Below are 25,106 nucleotides of genomic sequence, written 5' to 3' on the forward strand. Positions count from 1 at the left end.
GGAGGGAGCATCAGACACAGGGAAAGTAGATGAGAGAGAGAAGGGAAGAGGGAAACTGAGGGAGTCAGAAGAAGAGAGGAGAGCAAAGGGAAAAAGAGAGCAAAAAAGAAAAAGGAGGACAGCTCAGCAAATCAGCCCAGTAGCATTCCTCTCACAGCTGCAGTGATCCAGCTTGGGAGGGGAAGTTTAGCTCACAAGGAGAAGAGAAAACAAAATACAAGAAATTGCATTTTTAGTTTCTTTTCCTCTGGCTGAAGAAATCAGAAGACTCCCTGGAGAGGAAAGGGAACAAGAAAAAAGAGGAATCAGAGAGCTTCTGCAGCCTCCGAGTGTCCTGCAGGGGAAGATGGATTCAGACTCTGGAGAGCAGAGTGACGGAGACCTGTCTCCAGGTAAGCCTCATTATGATCATTACAGCAGCTACAGCAACAGTTACTGACATGTTGTGGTAACTCTAAGTACACACATTCAGTATTTTAGTTCATAACGAGGGTCAGTGAGTTCATCCTTGCCTGTTTTTCAGAGCTTTTACCAGGTACTGGACCCTTAACATACACACATTTTGTCACCAGGGCTGTACCTTCATCACAGTGCAGCCACCCTCTCACTGATCAGCAGATTGCTTACACATCTAAATACTTCTTTAATGACCCCCAAAATCAAGACGGACACAACTTTAAAGAGTCATTTTGTCCAGTATCTGTAGCTCATTGGTGAGATATATCAAAGGCGAGCTGCTGTGATGCATGTACGCTCTGATGCTGGTGACTGGCAGAGCCTCATTGAGTGTGCGGATGAAAGCCGGCTCAGTCACCACCAGGAACAGGCAAGCTCCAACACGTGCAGCCAGTTTGTTCATCAACACATCCAGCTATGCACAGAGCACAGCCTCCCCAAACACCTCCTCTTCTTCTCTGGTCCATGTAACACTCAAGGAGAATGAAAAAGTTAAGATGTACTAGAAGTTGTTTTATGTTGTCAGAGTACAGGGAAGCAAAGCAAAGATTTATTTATCCGTGAAGTTTAGTGTCTGTCATTGGATATTACCCAGCATTCCAGGCGAGTGGGCGATTTATTGAACTGTGATCCAGCAGAGAATTCAAGCCAGGAGATGAAACAGCCTTCTGGGAGATAAGTTGGAGTTCAAAGATCGTGAATCAAATGTGTCTCCAGGAGGTTTTTATAACGTGGCGCAGCATACTGGAACAGTCAAGTACCTTTTCCTCTTGGCTGTTTTACATATTCCCTGTAAAGCTGCAGATTGATGCTTAAAACGACTTAATGTTCTGTTAGAGAGCTGTGGGTTCCCCTAAAATTATTTTCCATGAGACATATGTATGGACTGTACCAGGGTAATATTAGCAGGTCTGCTACAGGCATCAAATAATGGGCATATAAGCTATGAAGTATGTTGCTCCTCTTAGTGGCAGTGTAATAATCAGAATCAGAAACTGCTTATTGATAAGTAGGTTTGCAAAGACAAGGACTTGGTGATGTAGCTCATCACAAAAAGCATGCAAAAAGCATGATATGAAATTAAAATAAAATGGCATCTGAAAAAAATATAAGAATATGTTAAACTATGTCTGTAATTACAGTTTTGGTTTTAAAGCGTAAATGTCCAAATTATGGCCTGGGGAATGAAAAATGTACTGTATCAGTGCAGTGTTGATGATGGTGTAGCTGTTTGCCTCTTCATTTAACGGTGTAGAGCTTTATATGTTAATGATGCTCTGTTGAACTCTGACCATCTGTCTGTCCATCTGGCTCATTGTCTGTCTGTCTGCTGGTCCATTTACAAAGACACAGAGGAACCTCAATAAATACATCACCCAAAAAATGATCATTTGCATATTAATCACTCACCATGATAGTTTAATTGGTGAAGAAAATTTTGTTTGTCTGGCATGCCTCCACCGTGAACGAAGAATCCAAAAACTGAGAAAATTCTTGATTTATTGGAGTCATAGGGGTCCGAGTTTAACGACACCAAAACCGTGTCAAAACATCCGTTTACAAGCTTTCACACAACTTGTGCAGTATAATCCATGCCTCACTTATCTAGTGTTATGCTCGGTACTTGCCAAACATGCATTTTTGCTAAAACCTTGGTATTTATGAGTAGCGCACATGAGCAAGCGCATGTGTTTGAACTCTGATTGTGTATTTCATTGAGCAGAGTTAAACACAAGCACTCGCCTTGGTGCGCTACTCATCCATGTGTGACACTGTTTATTCAGAAGGGTTTCAGATGATAAGGTTTCAGTGTAAATACATGTGTTTGAGAGGTACTGAGCTTACGACTGGATAAATGAGACTTTGATTGTACTGCGCGAGTTGTGTGAGAGTTTGATATACCTTGCTGTTTTTGAACACGGCCCCCATTTACTACAAATTCATCAAGAACTTTCTCCGCTTTTGGATTATTCGTTCACCTTGTTTTCTTTACGAATTCAACGTAACATGGGGTGAGTCATTAATATGCAAATGATCATTTGTAGGTGAAGTATTCCTTTAATATGAGAGCCAGAAAGTTTTCGCTACATCATCAATAGGTGATGACATATCTGTATCATCTGCTGATTTTAAGCCGACTGTTCAAGGTTAAAACATCAGCCAGGACTCTCGTATGAGATGAAGGCTTTTGACATTTCACTTTCATGTGAAGTGATGTACACTGTTCTCCACAGACTGAGCCAGAGGTAAATCATGGAAACATTTTTCATTTGTCTAGAGATGCTGTGATCTGTCAAAGCTTCCAGCAATGTACAGTAGAATAGATTTTATAAGATTTACTCTTGTCTCCTTTGGCATTAAAACAATGTTACACATGTTGAAAAGGAGGGTTGAGAGCAGAAGCAGAATGACATTTCTCCCAGTTGAGAGAAAGTGAGTGCCTGAGTCATACTCAAAATGCATCATGCTTTGTGGCTGTGCTGCAGTTTCTACTCTTCAGTCTACTGTTAGTGGAAAAAAAACCTGGTGCGGCTCGTTTTATAAGGTCAAATGTCCCAACAAAACCTGAGCAAATGTATTTTGAAAACAGGCGTATGTTGAAAGCATTGCTGTACACAAACATGACCCTCCTGCATGTGTGGATGAGGGATGCTTGATTGATCTGTGCTTTTAATATGTATTCTGGGACTAAACCTAAGCAGTGTAAATATTGATGTGTTTAGTTTCAGGTAGCTTTGACCCTCCAGCCTTCTCCTCTGCCCTTGAGCTGTTGGTGGCTGTTGTTACAGAGAACAATTGACTTCTTAAAGTCCTCTATTCCCTTAAATTTACCCTCGGATACTGTCTCTATTAGCAATTAGTGATGTTTGGTACATTCCTGGGCAACACTTGCGGTTGAGCCAACTTTCCCTCAACCTATCTTGTATTTTTCTTCAGCTCTACATTTCCCACAATGCCCCAGAGAAGTTCCCTGACCTTGGTTCATTTAGCCGCAGCTTATGCTGCCTCCAAGTGAAACTTGTGAGGTTGTGTTTTCAACATGGGAAGTCAAAAAAACACATTATGGTTGCCATCAGAGTGGTTTAAGTCTTGAGAACATTGCTGCAAGTAACTGAAATAGACAGATTCTTCTTTAAAGGGACAGTTCACTCCAGAATCAAAAAGTACATATGTTTCCTCTTACTTGTCATGCTTCGTATCACTTTAGATTGTTCAGGTGTGAGTTGTGTTGGAGATATCGGCCGTAGAGATTTCTACCGTCTCTTGAATACAATGGAACTAGATGGCACTCAACAGCAATGTCTCTTCCTGGAAATCATGACCCGGTTATTCAAGATAATCCACAGACCTTGTTGTGAACTGTTTTATGTAGGAACTATTTTCTTTCTGCTGAACTAATCGTATCACCACACAGAAGGAAGTGTGCATCTACACATGGTCAAGAATCTTAATGCTTGTAACAGTGCAAGATGTGGAGACAAAATAGTTCCTACATAAAACTGCTCACAACAAGGTCTGAAGATTATCTTATATCTTGAGACATAATTTCAGGAGAGAGACACTGCTGTTGAGGTTTTTTAAGAATATATATTGTTGTTAGTATGTGAATATGTGAATACTAAAGCGATCTATGTAAAAATAATATTTCTTTGAGCACCACATACCCAGTGCCATCTCGTGCTATCATATTCGAGAGAAGGCTGACATCTATATGGCCGATATCTCCAACACTCTGCAACTCACACCAAAACAATCTAGACTGATAAGTAGCACTACAGGTAAGAGGAAAAATATGTATTTTTAATCTCAAGTTGAACTGTCCCTTTAAACACCTTAGGGGGAAACTGCTTTGGTCGACCATGCATGCACATTAAAACAGGAAATAATGGTAAGTGATTTTGTGTGATTCGCAACAAACAACAAATATAAATTTGACTTTTTCAAGTTACCTCAATGAACTTTAAACTAGATAAAACAATAACACCAAGTGTGTTCCAGAAAAAAAGGCAGCTGATGTTAAACAGGTTCTGTTATTGGAAAATATTTCATTTCCTCTTCCTGGTGGATTTCTATCAGGTGGTATGTAGATTACTGGACAAAATAAATGGTTTACAACAGCTAGCATGTGAGAGTCACGATTTGGACTCTGGAGTGAGGCTCAACAGAAAGAGCAATCATTTCTTTTCTTCATTGTGTTTTTCTGTGTCGGCTCTACCGTTCTCTGTACCTTTTATTGAAGCACAAAGATCAGACATTACACACTGAGCTCAGCTGTAACTACTGCGAAAAAAATACCCTTTAGACCTTACAAAAACACACATGCACACACACACACACACACAAATACACACACAAAGGCTCACATTTTTTCCCATAATCATCCAGTCATGCAATAAGCATGCCACTGACCATCCCAATACCCACAAACTGATTCATCCAGCAGTCCTGTCCTTCCTTCCTGTGGTAGAGTGGAGATGAGATGACCACACCTTACTATGAGTCAAAGCGGCGCTGGCTGTCAACACACCTGCTCCACTGGAGGACCGTTGTCCGTCTTACAATAGCTGCACAAAGGAGACATTTGCATTTCACTAGACAATGATCCTTCTGCGTTCTGCTTTGAATAATGTTTTAGTTGTTACATTATCATGATGGTGAATAATCCGCCCACGGTCTACTTTTGGCTGATTCATCATGGCGATGATGCGACTCACTATAACACCATAACCCAATCTATCGTCCTCACAGCTATTTCCAGCCATTTGTATTTACTTCAAATTTTCTATGGAAAGCAGACTTGTTGAAAAGAGAAGCTGTTTGGCTGTTGTAATAACAGCTGTGGGATGCATAAGGGCATGAGGGCTGTTGCTGTGGTTCTATTATAAGCAAAAAAGAGCTGCAGATGTTTGATGACAAAACTGAAATTTAGTCTTCGGCCAGGTGATCGTTTCAAGTATTCACACTTTCACATACTAACAAACTCTACAGCTCTATTGCCCACGTTAATTGCCACTAATCCACACTTCCACAAACACTTCAAAGATCTTAGAAAAAAAATAAAACACCGCCGCTGCTGCATTAGAGCAAGCCAGGAGCACCCAGCAATCAGAGGAGAGCTTCTGCCTCATGATTGCTATGTTGGCAGACTGGCCACATGCTTTACACATGAGAGACAGGCAGAGTGGGCCAGCCCGGCATACACTGTAACACTCCCATCCACACACACACGCTGAAAAAATGCCCGCACTCTTCTTGCTCATTCCCCTGGTCTCCTAACACATGCATCCCGGATTTTTTCCCCCATGCCTTTAATCTGGCCCACAGATGGAGAGTGCTTACTACACCCCAGCCCTCTACACAAACACACACACACACACATACACACACACACACACACTTGAGACACCAGGAGCTGGTTCTGGAAAATTGTAACATGAACTGAGAAAAAAAAAAAACAGGAGTGAAGTCGTAAGTGGAAAAGACGACTCAGGAGAAAGTTTTTTTTCCTCTAGCAGCAGCGAAAGACAAACCCTAAAGCTCCCAGGTCCCTGACCCCGGTGTGTGAGTGCATTTTCCCCTGTATACGCATGCATGCGTTGACACAATAATAAAACTGTGGCGTTTCATAGTGTTTGCGGGACATTTGGAAGGAGAATTGTTCCCCCCACGGCTGAGCCATTACTGAAACATGAAATTAGACCGCAGAGGCATTTTGACAAGGCCTCATAGACACACACTCAGGAGGAGGAGAAGGCTGTGGTTTCGCTGGAGGGCCAGTCGGAGCAAAGCAAACAGTCACTGGTGGCGCCTGGTGTGAGAGGCGAGCTATTTGAGGGAGGGCAGTGTGTATTAAGGGGAGGCTGGATTTGCGTCAGTGGACCATTGAGCCTGTACAGGTATCTAGAGCTGTGATGCAGGAACCAGTATCTGTGTTTTTTTATTTCTTCACTTGTGTTGGCTTAAGTCACCGTCACTGATAGAGAATTTTAGGAAACAGTTTGTTTTTTTGAGGTACAGTTTCTGGTTTCAACTTGTCTCCAATCGGATACTTCTGTACTTTTACTCTCTATTATGAGTGTTCACACTGAGAAGTATGGCAAAATGCAGTGCACTATGAGCAGGGTTTATGTTAGCCGGCATATGCTGGCTTTTTGCTGGTATCACGTGTCTGGCGGATGAAAATATCAATGGCCAAGATGTCTTGTGGAAAATTTGCCAAATGAATAAATAAATACATTAATATTATGATAAATAGCCTAAATTATGTGATCTATAAGATATGTTGCCAAGACAGCTTAAATATAAATTATGCAGACCAGTTTTTAGGATTTTAATTATGGACAGATCTGTTTATCCAGTATACGCCACATCCATGGCAGTCACAATCTTCCTTTTGGCATTGTCGTTGTTCGATCGAGCTCTTCAGGAAGGCTTTTAACACACGGTGGGTGTTCTAACATACCAGAGATATGCTTTGCTCCACCACAGCAAGCCAGACAGTGGATAGCAGGGCTTCGCGATTTCCTGGATGTGTCCATGGAGGACTTTACGGTGACACATGCTGCACCAAGTTCTTTTCCTCCTTTGCCTCTGCCGCTAAACTTGTCATTAGCGGCAGAGACAAAAGGCCGCTTATTCATTTAGCTTATTTTCAAGTAATTTAATTTGAGGTGTTTTATTGCTGTTAAATTGTAGGTGTTTATATGGCTATTTAAAACATGTGTCTGGTAGTTGTTCTTTGGGGCTGGAATTCTGGGATATAATAGGTCATATTGGCCGTCAAAAAAAGTCTAGCATGAACACTATAAGTACTCAAATGGTGCACTCATAACAGTCAAAAAGTTGAGCGTCAAACGTTGGACACTTCTCACCCTCAATGATCACCATGCTGTTTACACAAATGTAAAATGTCAGCTAAACACCCGGTAAACACCAAAACATTCCACTACCATTATATTGTTGTTAGATTTAAGTTTTTAAGTACTGCAAGCAATAATACGAATGCTAACGTTAGCTTTCTAGCTACCTTACAGCAGCAAAATTTATCATCAGGTAAATGTTATGTGTTGTGGCATAAGCTATACAATCTAGGGGTTACATTAGTTACATTACGTGTTTGTGCATGTTATATTGTCGACTCCTCTGTAAAAGATTTCAGTTAAATTCATGAACAGATGCTTGACAAGTTGTAAATATTTGCAGAATGTGGCAGCTATCATTAACTTCGTAAATCTGCTTGTGATAAAGCCCGCCAGTATCAGCCACGGACATTCATAATGTGCCATGTAAGCATGTTTTTTTTAATCCAATAAATAAATAAAACAGAAAGAGACAAGTGAGCAAACAAGCAGATATAGCAAGCATGCCAGTTGTTCTCAAATGTTGGAGATAATGCTCTGCCTGCTTGCCATTTGCAGAGCAGAAGAAGAAAAGCTGTCAACTCTTGAGACTGTCATTTCCCGTATGGGCATATTTGTGCTTAATGTTAGACATATTTACAGACACATATGGAGCCTTCCATCCGTACTCTTTGTTCATTTTGTTTGCATTTGTGCTAGTTTGCTTAAAGCTTATGGATAAGGACGAAATGATGCAGTACCACTGGAGATCATGGGGGCAGTGTAGCGTAATTCAAGCAAGATATGACCCTAGGACACGAGGATGACATTTAAAAAATGTCGGAAGGAGACCAATTGGTAATGCAGTGCAAAGAATTCTCCATCCACACGTCACAATGTATTTATGACCTCGCAGTCCACCATCATCTACAACACTGCCTCCGTTAACAGATACATTATTCCAGTCTCCTGCACCTTTGCCTCATTTGTTGTTGTCTATAACCTTTGACGCTGCCCTCTCGTGCCATCTATTGGCTTTATCTGTTTCAACATAAAGGACACATTGACGTATTAGGGCAGTGACATTTGCAACGTATCTATTCTCATACACAAAGGGTGTATAAATGAGCCTAAAGTGTGCAACAGCTGTGTTTGATTTGAGACAACATTACCCTGTCAAAATCTGCGCACTACACAAGTAAGTACATAATGTACACTGTGTGCTACATGTGAGTGTGCTAACGGAAGTATCTGATTTGAGACAGCATTAGACGTTATGGTTCAGTAAAAGCCACTTCAGTCTGGGTTTGTCTTACCTACCATCCCCTAATATAACCTTGGTATGCAGATTATACTGAGTTAAATGGAAAGTTTTTCTCTCCCACTTACCGATTAAGGCAACAGAAAACGAGGCAGAGTGGGAGGCAATTACACACAAAGCTTTTCACACTTAACTCTGGCACAACTGAACTAACTGTGCTGATTATAGTTTTATAAGAGGAAAAAGTACAGCACCTATGTTCAGCATAGTATATCACAACAGCTAGTGTGTGGCAGTATGTCACATTAAGCTGCTTTTAGTGTACATTTAGAATTTGCCTGTGGGAGGTAGACGGCAGCAGAACAGACAGAAGAAGCAAATGTGGCCATTACATTTGTGCGTTCAGACATTTTATGGGCAACAAAGAGAAACTCAGATTCCACACTGTCATCCTTTAACTTGGATTTGAATTAACTCATAGAAGGATTTGGTTCCGGCTGGTAGCGGAGAGGGTTAAGCTGAAAGAAGGAATGTATTCACTAGAAGTCAGAAACAAATCTACAAATGTGTGTGTGTTTATGTGAGTGTGTGTGAACCACAGTTATTTCCTGGTCATTAGTTAGTGGTGGGTTGGCAGCCAAAAGCACAGCAGCACTTTGGCTTTACACTAAAGCGTGTCATGCACAGTTAGGGCCTCCAAAGCCCAAAATATATCTGATTTTATCACTCCAGTCAAACGGAGAGCAACCTTTTAATTGAAGCGGGATAGACATCTGAAGCCCCGCCCCTTCTCCTGGCTAACCTTTGCTCCTCTAACATTTATAACACCGTGTTATTTTCTCATTGAGGGTTTATGTCATCTGTCTTCTTGAAAAGCTGTGACATCCTCAGCTGTAGTGGCTAGTCGAATTCTAACACCTCATCATTTAAAAATAAAACAACAACAGATGCCACCAGGGCACCGTATTCGCCTCACTCATGGGAGCTGCAGTTGTCAAATGCTAAATGTAACACAAGGTTGTGCAGCCAAAGAGCTGAAGTCACTATTTAAACTATCTTAAAAAAGATGACATCAATTATAATTTGTTAGCACACAAAAACATACTACTAAACTGGGTAACTTATACGTCATGACAACTTGGTTTCTTCCTTCCAGACATTCAGTAATGCTCTTTTCTTAATTTACCAACATTTAAATTGTAATTTAATCTCAGCTGTCTAAAAAAACACTGTCCAGCTCCCTCCTGTTGTTACAGCCATGTCTGTTTGTTGCTAATACTTACATACTTTTACTTTATTAAACATTTGAATGCTGGATTTTTACTTGTAACAGGGTATTTAGTGTTACATTAGTTGATACTGCTCGTTACAAATGTCCCTGTAAGTCCCTGAACATTTCATTAGCCACTGGCAATCTGTCAAATGTGAACCGTAGTTGTGATGTGCTAACAAAGTCATTAATTTATCTTTCTTAAAGGTATACTATCAACACGTTTTCACTCCCAACTCGTTTAATCTGGCAGTTTGGTCAGTGGCCCCATGCTTCAAACTATAGCCCCTTTTACACTGCCAGATTTTCGGAAAATGTTGGGCTGTTTTGCCGGAAAGCTGCGAGCGTTTGGACACACAGAGCCGGATTGGTGAGTTGATCCGAGGTGCCCAATTTTCCGCCTCGGAGGGTAGTCATATTGGCGGAACCCTTTTAGTTTAAACAGACCGAGGCGGCCTTCCGCCACGGGAGGGGCTGTTGAAGACTTGTGTGAGGAGCTGTTGATGACGCTGCATGTATGACCCACTGGCGGTGGATTAACAGGAAACAGCTGATAGCAGGAATTAGCGAGCAGCTAGTAGCAAGAGGGAAACACAAACCTGACAGACACTGTAAAGATGAGCAACTGGGGAGACAAGGAATTGTGTGCCCTCCTTGCCCTCGCAAACGAAGAGGCCATTAACCGTCAGAAGATAGGAGCGGTGAAGGATGGGCAGACTTATGAGAGAATCACCGAAGGACTGACCAGCCACGGCTTCCCTCCCACGTCAATGTTTACGTCATACGCTGAGCTACACGTTTTGTTACTTGCTCACGCCCCCCATTGCCCAGAAAAAGGCATATTCTGTATGAACAAAAGTAGGTAGGCGGCATTTTGCTGCGCTCCCCGATTTTGTTTTTATACTGCCAATGCTGAAAAAAGACTGATTGGGCTTTCCTGCAAATTTGCACTACTCCTATCTAAAAAGGGCTTATGATGCTCTAGGTATCCCTCTAGCGGCAGCTTTGGATGTGTCGGTTTTTGTGTTAAATTCCACTCATTATATGCTAAAATAAACTTTGGTTTTGCCATCAAACTACTTTAGGTTTAGGCACCAAACCATGATAGTTTAGAAAAATTATCATTGTTTGGTTTAAAATGATTACATTTTTCAAGTAACTTAATGAGTATGACACTTGACGACTACGTCATGTGTCACGTGATGTCTGCCAGTAACTACATTATGTGATTAAAAAAAAAGTTTTTCCTAAAGAAACAGGCCAGCTCTGCGTCACTCTTCATCCCCATCCTGTACTTCAGTGCTTGGCAGCAAAAGTGATAGTAAAAGCCAACCCCAGATTCACTCTCATTTCGTAATGAGCTTTGTCTGCTTGACATTTCACTTTGCTAAATTTGTTTTTGCCTTCAGTCGGGCACCTGATCACTACTTTTTTATAAACCCCTGAGTGGTGTTATTGACGAGGGGCTAGATTGTAGAAAACAAGTGTCGCACCCTCTGGCTCCATATGCATTTCTTTTATTTTGATGGCGTGTCGGCCTTTGGGCCTTCTTCAGGATCAACAAGCTTACTGAGACACAGGCACACTGATCTGTTATATGGACCACACCTTTGTCACACAGCTGATGATGATTAGGTGATCATGCTGCACCAGTAGATTGAGCAAATCACAGTCACATAGCTGACAGTGGTTAGATAATCATGCCATTGCATTAGACTGAGCAAAGAAACAATTTTGAAGGCCTCACCAAAATGTCATCGAAACAAATGACAACAGCCACTACATATTCTACCACATGTCAGTGTAATACACATTAGTTGCACCATGTTCAACGATGTTAAAATACAAAAGTATGAAACTTATCAACAGATCGCAAAAGTTAAGGCACCAGCTCTAAATGATAATATACCTACCTATAAAGTGGAGGGGTCTTCTCGTCTTACCATCCAGTTAAGGATGCTAGTGGTAGAGAGGGTATCGAGGGCAGGGGGCGGGGCTTCAGCTCTATAAGGGGACTAACAGACTGGGCCTCGAGTGATTTGAAGCTTCCTATTGCCTCACTTTTATGTAAACTCAGTTATAGTGGGTGAACTAGTAAACAAACCAGGAGGCCAAAGTTATGGGGAAAGCTGGCAAGGCCTGGATGATTGTGCACGCGAGTATTTGTGTGTGTGTGCGTGCGCGTGTGTGTGTCTCTTTGTAAACGATGCCACGGCATGCTGAGACTTGGCTGAGGTCTATGAGAGGAGCGACTCACCCCGGGCCGGAAAACACTTACTTCCTTGCCACTCACGCTCATCTCAGTGTAGATCTGGTGCGAAATGAACAGAGAGGAAGAGATAAACAAAATGAGACGGGAGCTTCGTGAACGTGAGACAAAGACACATGATATATCCACTCCTGATACAGCTGCAGATGATGTAGAAGGGAAGGAGGGTGAGGAGGTTTATGATGCTGTGTGGGTCTGTGTCTGACATAAAGGCACTTTGACAGGAGCAGAACAATCAAAATATGGCCATATGATTTAACCTCTCTTTCCTACCACCCCCACCTCCTCCATCCTTCCCATCACTCCTCCATGCTCCTTTTAAATGAAGTGACACATCTGCAGGCCTTCAGAATAGCTGTGATTATGTATTTATTTATATTTTCTTCTTCTGTGCTAATTCAGAGCATTTTTCCAGCAAACATGTCCTCCTCCATCTCATTTTTTTCCTCCTCTCTCATGCTCACTTCTATTAATGTTGACTGAATGGTGTGAAATGAAAATGTACATATTGCCAGCTCCTGCCACCCCCTGCCTCTCCTCGCCCTCTTCCTTTCTCTGGAAATAGCTTAGCTTCTTTGTGTCAGATGGAAAAAGTTAAAGGAACTTTCTGCCTGTGTTCCAGCTCAGACAAAGTCAGGAAAGCCCCAATATTTTACCCTCCTCTGTCTTTTATTAGGCGTCACTCACACAGTCTATCATTATGGTTCACACACAAACACGCACACCCACACATTTCTACCCAACCTCCTATAAATAGAGCGCCACTGTTCTATGAGTCAAATATTTTCTTTAAATGGTTATCTGCAGGAGTTTTTCCTGCTCAGCTGCATTTCCCAGTGATCGTATCAATCTAACTGTGCTGTCTGACATTTCCTTGTATTTTCAGTCATATTCACTTTCCACTGTTCTCATGCACAGTAAAGTAAAGTAATGCACCACAATTTCCGGTAATTCATGCATGTGACGAGTTTGTTGACAGGTGTAAGGACGAATTAGTATCTGTGTAAGGTTCAGGTCATAGATGGTCAAATAAACACAGGAGACTAGTGTTCAGGACCTGATATTTACACGTCAAAATGAACTAAAACAAATTGACCCCTCTCGCTTCCCCTCCATTTCTGATGTGAACAAAGTTATTAGTGTACCACCTTTCTTTTCTCCTCAGTGAACAAAACTTTAACACTGGTGCTTTTGAACTTGGAATTATTCTAAAGCATGTCATCACTATGTTCATTTTCATAAACCTTACCTATTTACCTAACCTACATAAATTTAAATTAAGTACAAAACATGACAACGCCCAATCATGATACTTTTCCTGAACCTAAACTACTTAACTTTACTTTCCTAAACCTAACCTAGGAAGTAGTATGAAGAATTAAAGTCCACAAAAGTATGTAATGGGATGAGGTTAAATCACATATTGTTCTTGTAACTCTTGTGCTCTTTATGAATCTTGCTTTTTTTTATCTATGTAGTTTTGTGTACATTTTTGAAGAATGTGAAAGAAAAATATTGGAAAAGAAAAGTGAAATAACTGTGATAGTTAGTCATGCAAACCTGAAGAAGCCTAGTCTCGCCACCAGACAATCAGAGATCTTCTCCTTCTGATAGCCTGGGGACACTCCTTTCTAAAGTGTGTTTAACACACCGGAGAAAACGGCTGCCAACAAAGCAATGCCTCTTGCATTTTTTAAAAGGACACGCCCTCCCGGAAGCGTGCGCTCCCCCTTTTCTCGTCCGCAAGGAAACAAACACACAGAGAGCTTGAAAATGGATGCCGAGAGATTTAACTCTGTTTTATCAAACATGTGCTCAGTCCACAAGATTGTGGAAATGAAGGACTTACAGCGACTTTGTTTAAAACTTTTAAGGCAGTCGGACTATATTTACGAGCACAAGAGTTCAGCGAGCCACCGAAGGACCACCCTGTGGATTTACTATTGGTCAGAGATGGGACCAAGTCACACATGTGCAAGTCTCAAGTAAGTCTCAAGTCTTAACCTTCAAGTCTCAAGTAAGTCCCAAGTCATTTTTTCTTGGGCAAGTCAAGTCAAGTCACAGGTTATGTCAAGTCAAGTCAAGTCAAGTCCTGTAATAGGTCAAGTCAAGTCACCTTATTATTGTAATTTTACCTGCAGAATCTGATCTTAATGAAGTGAAAAGACAAGATATAAGTAACTGTCAGTAAACATTGACTTCATCGCTGCAATGTTTACTTTGCAGGGACGACCCCCATGCGCGCGCACACACACACACACACACACACACACACACACTAACCAAGGCAGCGGCCAAAATCACCCATTTAGCTCATTTAACCCTGTGTTGCTCATTCATAAAACGTACAGTCGGTCTTGTGGTGAACCGGTAAGAATGTTCGCTCACGTTTTCTGGGGTTAATGTTAGCAAATAAATTAAAAAACAAGTTCCATCTCTGCTATTGGTTCTGCAACGTAGGGAGTTTTTTTAAACTCTGAAATTGTATCGGCCCATCTAAACACAAAATCAGGGAGAAAGACATCAGTCTTTAGTTAAGCAAAGTGTCTAAAGACTGACTTGTGAGTCTAGAAGAAGCGAAACAAAACACGTTGTTTGCTCTTAATAAAATCACGGTAATTCAGTTCAGTGTGCAGTGGTTTATGTTGATGATTTTATCTGAGATGTTCCTGCAGCCGACCAGCACCTGATCCTTGAGCCTGGCTGTGCAGAGGGAGTTCTGTTTACCTAGCCTACATAACTTTACAAAAATTATGTCACGTGACAATGCCGAACCATGATTCTTTTCCTAAACGTAACCTACATAACTTTATTTATAAATACATCACATGACGATGCCCAACCATGATACATTTCCTAATTTACTTTACTTTTCTAAACCTAACCTACGTAACTTTACTTTTGCATTAAGTATGTAACATGACAACACCCATCCGTGATTCTTAACCTAAGCCTAATCTACATAACTTAACGTTGAGTACATAACTTTACAATAAATACATCACATGACGATACCCAACAATGATTCTTTTCCTAATTAACTTTACTTTCCTAAACCAAGCTCACGTCACTTTACAGTAAGTACTTCACGTGACAATACCCAACCATGATTCTTTTCCTAAACCTAATCTATGCAACCTTATGTTGAGTACATAATATAACTTTACATTTCACAAGAACGTAACGACGCCCAGCCATGATTTTTTTCCTAAACCTCACCTACATAACTGTACGTGTACGTTAAGTGGGCAGTGGGCAAGTATTTACATAATACTACACATTCACATTTGTATGTTTCCATACACAGATTACATGTGTATTAAAAGGAAGAGTTCCCAGGAAAAACAATATTTTTTACCATGCATGAATTTCATTATAATGTATGAACCATATTATATAGGTCATCTTTTCTTGTAGTCTCATTTGGAAAACATGAAGATATGATTAGCATGCTAACAGAAAACAATCGCTCATTAAATGTCCCTGCACCACAAACAGTGAAGTTTGACTGTAGCTGCAGCTCTTGTCTGTGTTTGTCCAGTTACTGTGGTTATCTGCCCACTTTGTCGTTACTGTCTTCCAAACATACTTAACCACTTTAGTCACTGGCAAAAATGTAAAAAGCATCACTTCCTGTGAGTCAAGACAGTTTCAGAGACTCACCTAACAGCGGTTGTTTGAAGCAAAATCTAGCTACAGTCTGAATTATTGTTGTTTTGTATAAATCACCAGTAGACATTTATTTATTCATGTGGAAATGTTCAGTATTTCAACCACCGCCCACCTGACAGCTGATGATCGTGGCAGAGTACTTTTCCAGAGAGGCTCCCAGAGGAGGGAAGCAGAGAGGGGAGACAGCCTGCAGCCAGTTCCCATGCCCGGCTAACCAGCTAACTGTGGCCTGGTGTTTTTACTAGCTAAACAATGGCAGACATGAGCGAACCACAGCTGGTGAAGACATTAGCTTTACAGCAGAGGAGAGGTCAAAGGGTAGAGATCTCACAGGGCCCTTGCAGTCCACGCTATGTCCTAACAGGATGTCCTGGATACCACTTCTCAGTCTCTGTGGACCAGCTGCCTCTCTGGACCTTATAACGAGGAGTGACTGTGATGAAAGCCAAGGCCAGCGCTAAAGGTGGGGGTCAAATCGCTGATATCTCCCTCTCCCTCGCCCTTTCCCCTTCTCCCGTTCCCTGTGACAGGCGATCAAGCTAGCGACGCATTAATCAATCAGACGTCTCCTGCCACTGCCTCATTTCGCCTCATCTCTCTGGTTCAGCTCTACAGGGACATGGCCATTAAAACTAAGAGACAGAGAGAGGCAAAGAAAGAGATGAGGGATGGAGCATTAAATAAGGCTGTGCCGCGGCCAAAGGCAATCTGTTCTTGTGTCCCTCCTGACTCAGAGAGGCTCCTAAGTGCTTTTCCCTGGACTGTTAGTCACAGTAGAGACACTTAGACCAGTCCCAGCATAAACACACTTGTAGGTTCAAACACTGTCTCGGTCTGTGTATAAGACCTCTTCATCACGGCTACATTAATATACATCAATTTGCTTTTATTGAGAAATACTCCCAACAGGTTGCTGTAATTTGCATCCATTATGCTTTTGCCAGTAATGCTGAATCAAACATTGCTCTGCTGCCCATTGGCATGTATTCTGATTAATACATGGAGAGGATCCTGAAGTGGACCATCTTCATTTCTGCTTGTTATGTCTTTGTTTTGACTATCTCTGAAGGATTCAGTATACTTGAAGCAACAAGTACAACATGTCATCCAAAAGCACCTGAAAGCAAAATGTGGTTGTTCCAAACAGCCACAGTCAGAGATCATGTGAATAGAGATGGAAGTTCAAATCATACTTGAGAGGCAAATGTCAAATGGTCCATTTCTGAAGTTGGTAACCACAGACACCACAATTCTAACAATGGAAAGTTGTGGGATAATGCTTGACTTAGGTTTGACGCATCTGCACAGCCAAAGTGACAACCATCAGACCCATCCCTTTGCGGGGTTCCTGTGCCGCAGGGTTCCCCTCTGTCCATGCACATCCCACATTTTCCCACTACGCAGATGCAGATGGGCAGATAAATTTGAAGAAACATGCTTTAGACGTGAGTTTTCTATACACTCCAAACATTTCCTCTTCAGGATTCAGAGTCAGCTCAGCTCCATGTGACCATCTTTCTGGCAAACACAATGGGGCTCAGGAATTAGACTGGGTTGTCCACTAATTGAAGGATCAGTGATTTGGTCCCCAGCTCCTCCAGTCCGCATGACTAGGTATCCTTAGGCAAGTGACTGAACCCCACCCTCAGTGTGTGAGTGCGTGTGAATTTTTGAGTGGTCAGAAGATAAGTGCAAGTTCATTTACCATAACTGAGGCTTAAAGTGATACTTCAACCAGCTTTCAAAACAATGTCGGTAGTCTGTATGAATGAACTGTGGTAAATTTCCCTCCATCTAACTAGTGCCGAGATATTCCTCCTCATCCCCCGGCAAAACTCTGGCGAAACTTTTGTCATCCAGCAGAGTTTTGCTGACTTTCAGGCTGTTGCCTGAACTACAGGCTGCACTTCTGAATTTTCGAATTGCCCACCACCCATGCTGCCAATGCAGACACAAAGAGTATAGAAGCAGATAAAGAGACAAACCCATCCCTCTGTCATTCTCTTAAACTTGCACAGAAATTGGATCAAACAATAAACCTAGGCAGTACTGATCGAATACATATCAAGATTGTGTTACTGTATTGCCTATTTCTCACCAACAATGTTTTAAGAAACATATTTTCATGCTGTGTTTAGCTGTAATAGCGAGAGTTGTGAACAGGAAGTGGGTGCCATACTGTTTCCTGCACAGTGAAAATGGAGGCTGAAAAAACTGAGGTCGAAGTAGATAGCGCTGACCAAATATAAACCAAGAGTCTGTCACTGAGTTGCCTATTTTTGGCCTCCAATATTTTCTGACTCAAATTTTATCTCACAGTTTAACTCTAAAATAAGATTTATTGGTCTGGCGCAGCGCACTACATTCTGGTAGTTTAGGTTTTCTCCCTCTTGAGCAAAAGCGTCCTTTTTCTGTGTTTTCTCTGGTTCTGTAGCACCAGTTTCAAAAGTATTTGCATCCTTCTACTGCATAGACATCCTAGTTTTATTAAAAGGCCATCTTTCCAGCAGTGAAATACTTCTTTAAGGGGGTGTGAGACATGCTGTTTAATCATCCAAGCACTCTGCTTGTTTTAGGTAAGTTGTCTTCTTACAGATTTAAACATGCAAACATCAGCTGAATCTCTATATATAATCTGTGCACCTGACCTCAGTATATAAAATATTATGGGCTTGTTTTTTTAGCACACGGAAAAGCATAATAATCGTTGTTATAGCATAATTCACTTATAATGAGCAGATCAAATATACACAGCCATCATGTTATGTAATGTCATCACAACACACAAACAACATAATAATTGAGATGAACAATTAACATGTGTATAAGCAGCTCTTATAAATAGAGCCTGACTGATAGTGCATTATTAGAACAAATACCGACATCAGTGTGTGAAAGCTTTTAATAGATCTGAACATTTATAGCATAAAAACATAAATTAAAATCCAATAATTTTGCTAATTCAAACATTTTCACCAACATATGCACTGAGTGGGACGTTTAACAGATGACACACAAACAACATAAGCTATATAAAGGCGTCTCTGTTTCTAACCTACCTCAAATGTACTGTATCTTCTCATATTTTCCTATACTGAGCTCTGGTAAATTTCAATAATATCACGATACAAACGTATCCAAAAAGAGCTTACATTGGCTGATATTTCAGCACAACAGATTTATCAAGTCAAGTACAAAGTTGTGTTGGATTTCTGCGCTGGTGGCGAGGCTATCAAAGGAAACCACTGCAGCTCAGTTGCTGTTTATTCTCCTCTTATCAGGATAAAATTCACACCAACCTCAAACATAAAGATCATAAAATGCGACTCACAGTATCAGGCCAACAGCGAGGTGAATGCAGCACTTTATCAACATGATTTTTACTGACAGCCATTTGTTTACCTGCTGACTTTTATGATGCCTCAACCTGTATTTATTCCATCTATATTTGTGTTTCTCAAGTGTGATGCACCTTTTGTGTCTCACCTTATTCATGTTCCCCATTCGGGACGAATACGATTGGTTCCAGCAGAGACAGATTACACCTGCACAAGCCATTATCAGACAAATATTCTTGCATGAGTTTGTCATGTGTTTTACACAAAGTTGGCAGTGTGCCTTTTTACGAGCCTCGGGGATCTATGAGGGAGATAAATCTGTGTTTCCTGCTATTGCACTTTCTTCCAGTAAAACACAAGCTGGCTGTAACCTGTGCATTCCAGTTTCAACCAGAGACACTAAATGACCCACATCCACATAAGGAACTGAACTTTAAACTCTGTAACCCCACTTCACACAAAATGAGTGTCATTAAGGTATTAAAAGGGAGTTATTTATTAACCCTAAAGGTGCGAATGCCCCTCTACATCCTGAGCAGCTGATAATGGCACTGTGAATGACCTCGTTCAGCGCCAGAGTGCCCTTTGGAAACTGGCTCAGACTCAGATTTTACATGTCATGAATAATGCACATCAATGCACGACACCGTACTGAGTCTGGCTCTCTTTCTCTTAGTGGAAGCACACACACACACACACACACACACACACACACACACACATGCATTTGCAGCAGACAGAGAGTGAGCAGGGGTGGTGTGTTTGAGTCATCTTCTGATTGGAGCACTGTGGGAGTCAAAAATACACCAGAACGGAGCCTTTGCTGGTCAGGAGTAAACGGAAGAGAGACATGAAAAGACAAAAAAGCCTCAATTTGCTCCACTGCCTGTATGCCTCTGTAGCTCACTCCTGTGTACGAAGGCCTGCATTGTGATGTATCTTTACACACTGTATTTAATACTAAAATTTAATATATGGCTGTGTGCATGTGGAGGTGAACTGATAAACACAAAGCCTGCAGAGAGGGACACTGGAAAATATATGCATCTCATCTCCAGCTCCATTTATAGACAGTGGTGGAAAGTAACTAAGTACATTTACTCAAGCACTGTACATAAATACAATTGAATGTCCTTGTACTTGAGTATATACTTTATACTTGTAGTCCACAACAAGTCACAGGAGAATATTTTGCTTTTTACTACTTCACACTTACCTGACATCTTTAGCTACTAGTTTTTTCAGAAAACTTATAATTGGTTTTAAAAATGATACATTAGGATTCATCAACCAAATACTAATGTGTATAAAGCATGGATACTTTTACTTTTGATACTTTCAATACTTTTAATTGCTAAAGCTTTTACACTTTTACATACATTAGATACATTTTTTAATGCAGGACTTTTATTTGTAACTCAATACTTTACCCACAAAAAGACTATTTGTATATCAATTATTCACTGCGTGTTACATTGAACTTGTGGAGAAAACTTTGTCTCTCATGTCTCCACTGTGAACCGAGAATACAAAAAAGGTAAGCATTCTTCATGAATTTGAATAAACGGGGACCATGTTTAACAACAGCTAAACTATATCAAAACATCACTTGACAGACTGACACACAACCTGTGCAGTATTATCCAAGTTTAATTTATCCAGTCCATAGACTGTAAAAATAATGGATGTAGCTATGGTGACGTCACCCTTTGGTTTGTGGACTCCAGTTGTGAGGCATCAAGTTCGACATTTCTGTGGTCGCCAGTTTGGTTTTGTGGAGCCAGATGTCCCCATATTTGGGCGAGAGGCTGCTGCTGTGGAGGAGCGAGGGGTGGATCTAACTGAGAAGCCAAGGACACTTATCACTCAAAGCCTCCAGCCCTTAATTATGCGTAACTTTAAGCCGTAATAAAATGTAAACAGGTGAGATATAAAAAGATTCACATCTGTACAGTTGTCATAAATTAGCCATAGAGACCAAAACAGTGTGTTGCCCCAGGCTGTAAACATATTTCAACTCCACTTTGAAGTTGGGCACTGTAACTCAGGTGTCTTTGGAGATTGACTGGTTTCAGGAGCCTGCCTCAAGTGGTCACTCAAAGCACTGCAGTTTTTGGCACTTAAGTGTTGGCTTCATTTTTCAGCCCTGGAGGTTGCTGCTTGATCCAGTACCTCCCAAACACATGCATTATTGCTAAAACATTTTGATTTAAAACACATAAGTACAAACAGTCTCACTTATGGCTGAGTGGGAACAATGGGCATGTGTGTGTGTTAGAATTCTACTCGAGCAGAGCTTATACACACATGCATGCTAAGGGCACGCTACTCCTACATGGAAGTGTTTTAAATCCCAATGTTTTAGAGAAATTGCATGTGTTTAGGAAGTACTGAGCAAACAACTGGATAAATGAGACTTAGATTAGACTGCTTGAGTTGTGTGAAAGTTTGTAAATTAATATTTTAATATAGTTTTGCTGCTCTTAAATGTGGTCCCAATCTACTTCAGTTAATGTAGAATGATTGCCTTTTTTGGATTCTTCGTTTACCATGGAGGCATGCAAGAAAAAAAAGTTTTCTTCACAAACTTAACACAGCATGCAGTGAGTAATTTGCAGGTGAAGTATTCTTAAAGACAATATTTTTACAGTGTGATTTTGCTGCTTTTACTTTAGTTAAGTGTCTAAACATTTCTTCCACCACTGCTAGTGGAGCTCTGGTACCAGCTGGCACAGCTCACCATCCCTCACCTCCCCACTCCAGTCCATTGGCCTCTCAAGCTTGCTTAACACCAACCCTGCAGGCTATTAAAACCTCTTTACTGCTGCTGAATGACCTGCTCCATTGTTTTCCTCAAGCCTTGTAAACGCAGCCAGAGAGTCTGCTGCGACTCTCTCATTGGACACCAAAAGGAGACAAAAAGGCCAAGGCAAAAGAAGAGGAAGTCAAGCTGTCACACATGCTTATGTCTCTTACTTCTCTTTTTCCGTGACATTTCCTTGGTATTGATATGTTGTTAATGTTGCGTTCCTCTGTGAAATGGCTGCTGATGGATGACACATTTTATTACTGAGGGCTTTTCCTAGACTTGTTGCCACAGCATGAGCACACAAGCTGACAGACTTTAAAGTCTGTCTCTTGTATATGAAATATGAATGTGTGCAACTACTACAGAGGTCCAGTACAGATGAGGCAAAAGCGTACTGGCACAGCACTGCTGTTTCCCTTATAAAAGAAAATATCTGAAAAGGAACATGTCTGGAAAATTATTGCTGTTTTAGCACTTAAAGGGTGCAAAGAATGACCTGGCAGCCATTTTATTTCAGAGAGGGATGTGTTGGCTATTCACGTACAAATACATGACTGCCCATGAATGGAAAATAGGTGTCGCATGGAAATAAAATGCACACCAGGGGATTTTGGTGACAGTCTACAACTGGACGGAGGTTTTGCAGAGCTTAATGGCGTTTTTGTTCGTCACTCACCGAAAACACTCCTAACCTCTCTTACCTTTCTGCATCTCTGAGCCATGTTGTCTGTCAGCAACCTTTAATGTTTGAACTAATAATGTTTAGAGGAGGGAGTGTCCGGTGCGAAGAGTGATAAAACGATGTCACATGCGACATGTTCATCCTGTGCTAATATCCAACCCTAACAAGATGATTGTGTGAGGACGCCTTTTTCTGTTGTGGGAGCGCATACAAGCAGGTGGTGAACAGACGTATCTGTGCCTGTCTGAAAAAGAAAAAGAAAAAAAAACATGCCATGCACCTGTACAGTGAGTGAATACAAAACATGAGCATGTTGTCATTAGCAACCCCAAACAGGGAAGCACTGATCGGGCATTGTGTTTCCTTATGCATGTGTGTGTGTGTGTGTGTGTGTGTGTGTGTGTGTGTCAGATACCTGATACTGTCAGGATCTTGAGCACTGCAGGAGCTCTGAATGGTTCAAAGCACAAACATTGTGTCATTAGTGGCTGCAGAAGTAAAGGACTCACAGTTCGGAACAGGAAGAATCAGTAAAATGTCAAGCAGGGACAGTTAGAGTCTGCTTTGAGAGAGAGATTTGTAACATTTCAAGAGCATATTAGTTTCAACAATTCGACTGTTTCACTTGATGCTTGACAGATTTACACAATCTATGCAGTATAGGTGGAGTTAATAGTTTAAGTTCGGCTGAGTGATTTGAAGGATATGTAGATATGTACACGAATTGTCACATATAACACTTACAAACAAAGCAGAACGAATTGTTGAAACTCAACCTAGCGACAACCTCCGGGGCTGAAAATGAAGCCAACACGGAGGTGCCAAAAACAGCAGCTCCTCGAACAGCCACTTCACCCCCATAGACCCCCGTGTTAAAATTCCCAACTTTACAGCAGAAATAAACATGTTAACAACTTGGTACAAAACGATTTTGGTGTCTAAAGCTTATTTACTCCTATCATGACAGCTGTACATGGGTGAATCTTCATATAACTCCCCTGTTCACATTTTATTAAGGCTTACACATAACTAAGGGCAGGCCACTGTAAGTGACAGGCTGTGTGCGATAGTGTCCTCGGCTTTTCACCCCTCACTCCTCCGCAGCACCAAATATAGTCACTTCTGGCTCCAAAAAACCAAGATGATGACGACCAATGCCAAACTCCATGCTTTTAAAACTGGAGTCCACAAACCAATGGGTGAGTAAGTTTCCACAGACCTGGTACATATGTCTGATGAATAATGTTCAGGTTTTGGTACCATTTAATAGTGCAACACTTATGTTGTTCACTACTTTATCTTCACATGTATACACATAAATACGTGCCCATTTACACATGTATAAGTGACGTGGGTATATTTTTACTTGTGAACATCACTGACTTTATTTTATAGGATTTTTCTTTTAAATTTTCTCGGCTTTTGTCTTTGTTTTGATAATTAACTTGACTGGTTAGTGGCTGAACACAGACCAGCTGAGTAATTGCTATTAATATCTTTGATCAGCACTAAATAAGTAGTCCTTCTTATAAACTGTGATGATGGCTGACTGTGCTCTATTTACCTGAAGTTGCTTTTCTGCGGTCAAGACGTGAAAACCGACACACGAAAAGCAGCCGCTGACAGACACACAGACATTCATACACACTTACTCAGTAGCCTCATTCAGACGTGTGTGTTCTGCAGCGGTCCAGCTGATAAGTACACAAGTGCCTCCAGCGTTGACTCGGTAAAGGCCAGTCGGCCCTCATCAGTGTTAGCTGCTGGTCCTGCTAATGGCTCATTCCTCTGGTTACTCTGGAACGAGACCAACACAAGCCTCAGGACCACGTCTCACAGCCCAGCTGCAGCACGCTGCACAAAGTGTCCAGATTAGCAATCATTTCATTTAGAGTTATATCGCTTTACACAGATAATAAATGTGCTAAGGGGCCAGGATCAGCTCACTTAACCTTTAAAGACAGATTACTTATTTTTTTAGCTTTGGATTTTGTTACCTTTGGACAGTGCTAGACTAGCTTCCACTTGTTTCTAGCCTCTGTGCTAATCTAAGCTGAGCTAAAAGGATGCTGGGTGTAGCCTCACTGTACACTTAAAATATCTGTATAAATCTTCTCCTCTGAAGGTGTATAAAGTGGTGCTTTAACATAACTAAATGCCACCACCTTAGCCACAATCCTAAGACTCAAACAGTGTCTTTGTAACAAACAGATGGCAGCACTTTTCTACAGCAAGTGCATAGCTACAAGACACACAGAATGCATATCACAGACACGTAAGGCACAAAAGAGACAAAGGCATTTGACACACCACAGACTGAATCAAATCAAAAGGATGGTTATTTATTTAGAGTTCATATGGCTGTGGGAATGAAACTCTTACTGAAACAGGCCCCTCTGTACATGAGTATACCTGCATCCAGAAGACAGCGAGATAAAGTACTGATGGACTGGATGATCTTGAGTGATTGTGAGCGTTTTGCGTACCACAGATGAGGTGACACAATCAGA

General features: G+C 41.2%; 1 protein-coding gene across 1 annotated transcript in view; it reads left to right on the top strand.

Moving 5' to 3' along the window:
- The window catches only part of tnfaip8l3 (tumor necrosis factor, alpha-induced protein 8-like 3), a 33,479-nt gene continuing 8,373 nt past the window's right edge, over nucleotides 1-25,106 (top strand). The window contains exon 1 of the mRNA XM_033617231.2: nucleotides 1-392. Coding sequence (XP_033473122.1) covers nucleotides 347-392 — 46 coding nt within the window. The 5' untranslated portion in view covers nucleotides 1-346. The remainder of the gene's footprint in view (nucleotides 393-25,106) is intronic.

This window comes from Epinephelus lanceolatus, chromosome 2 (genome assembly GCF_041903045.1).
Source record: "Epinephelus lanceolatus isolate andai-2023 chromosome 2, ASM4190304v1, whole genome shotgun sequence".
NCBI classification, from domain to species: Eukaryota; Metazoa; Chordata; class Actinopteri; order Perciformes; family Serranidae; genus Epinephelus; species Epinephelus lanceolatus.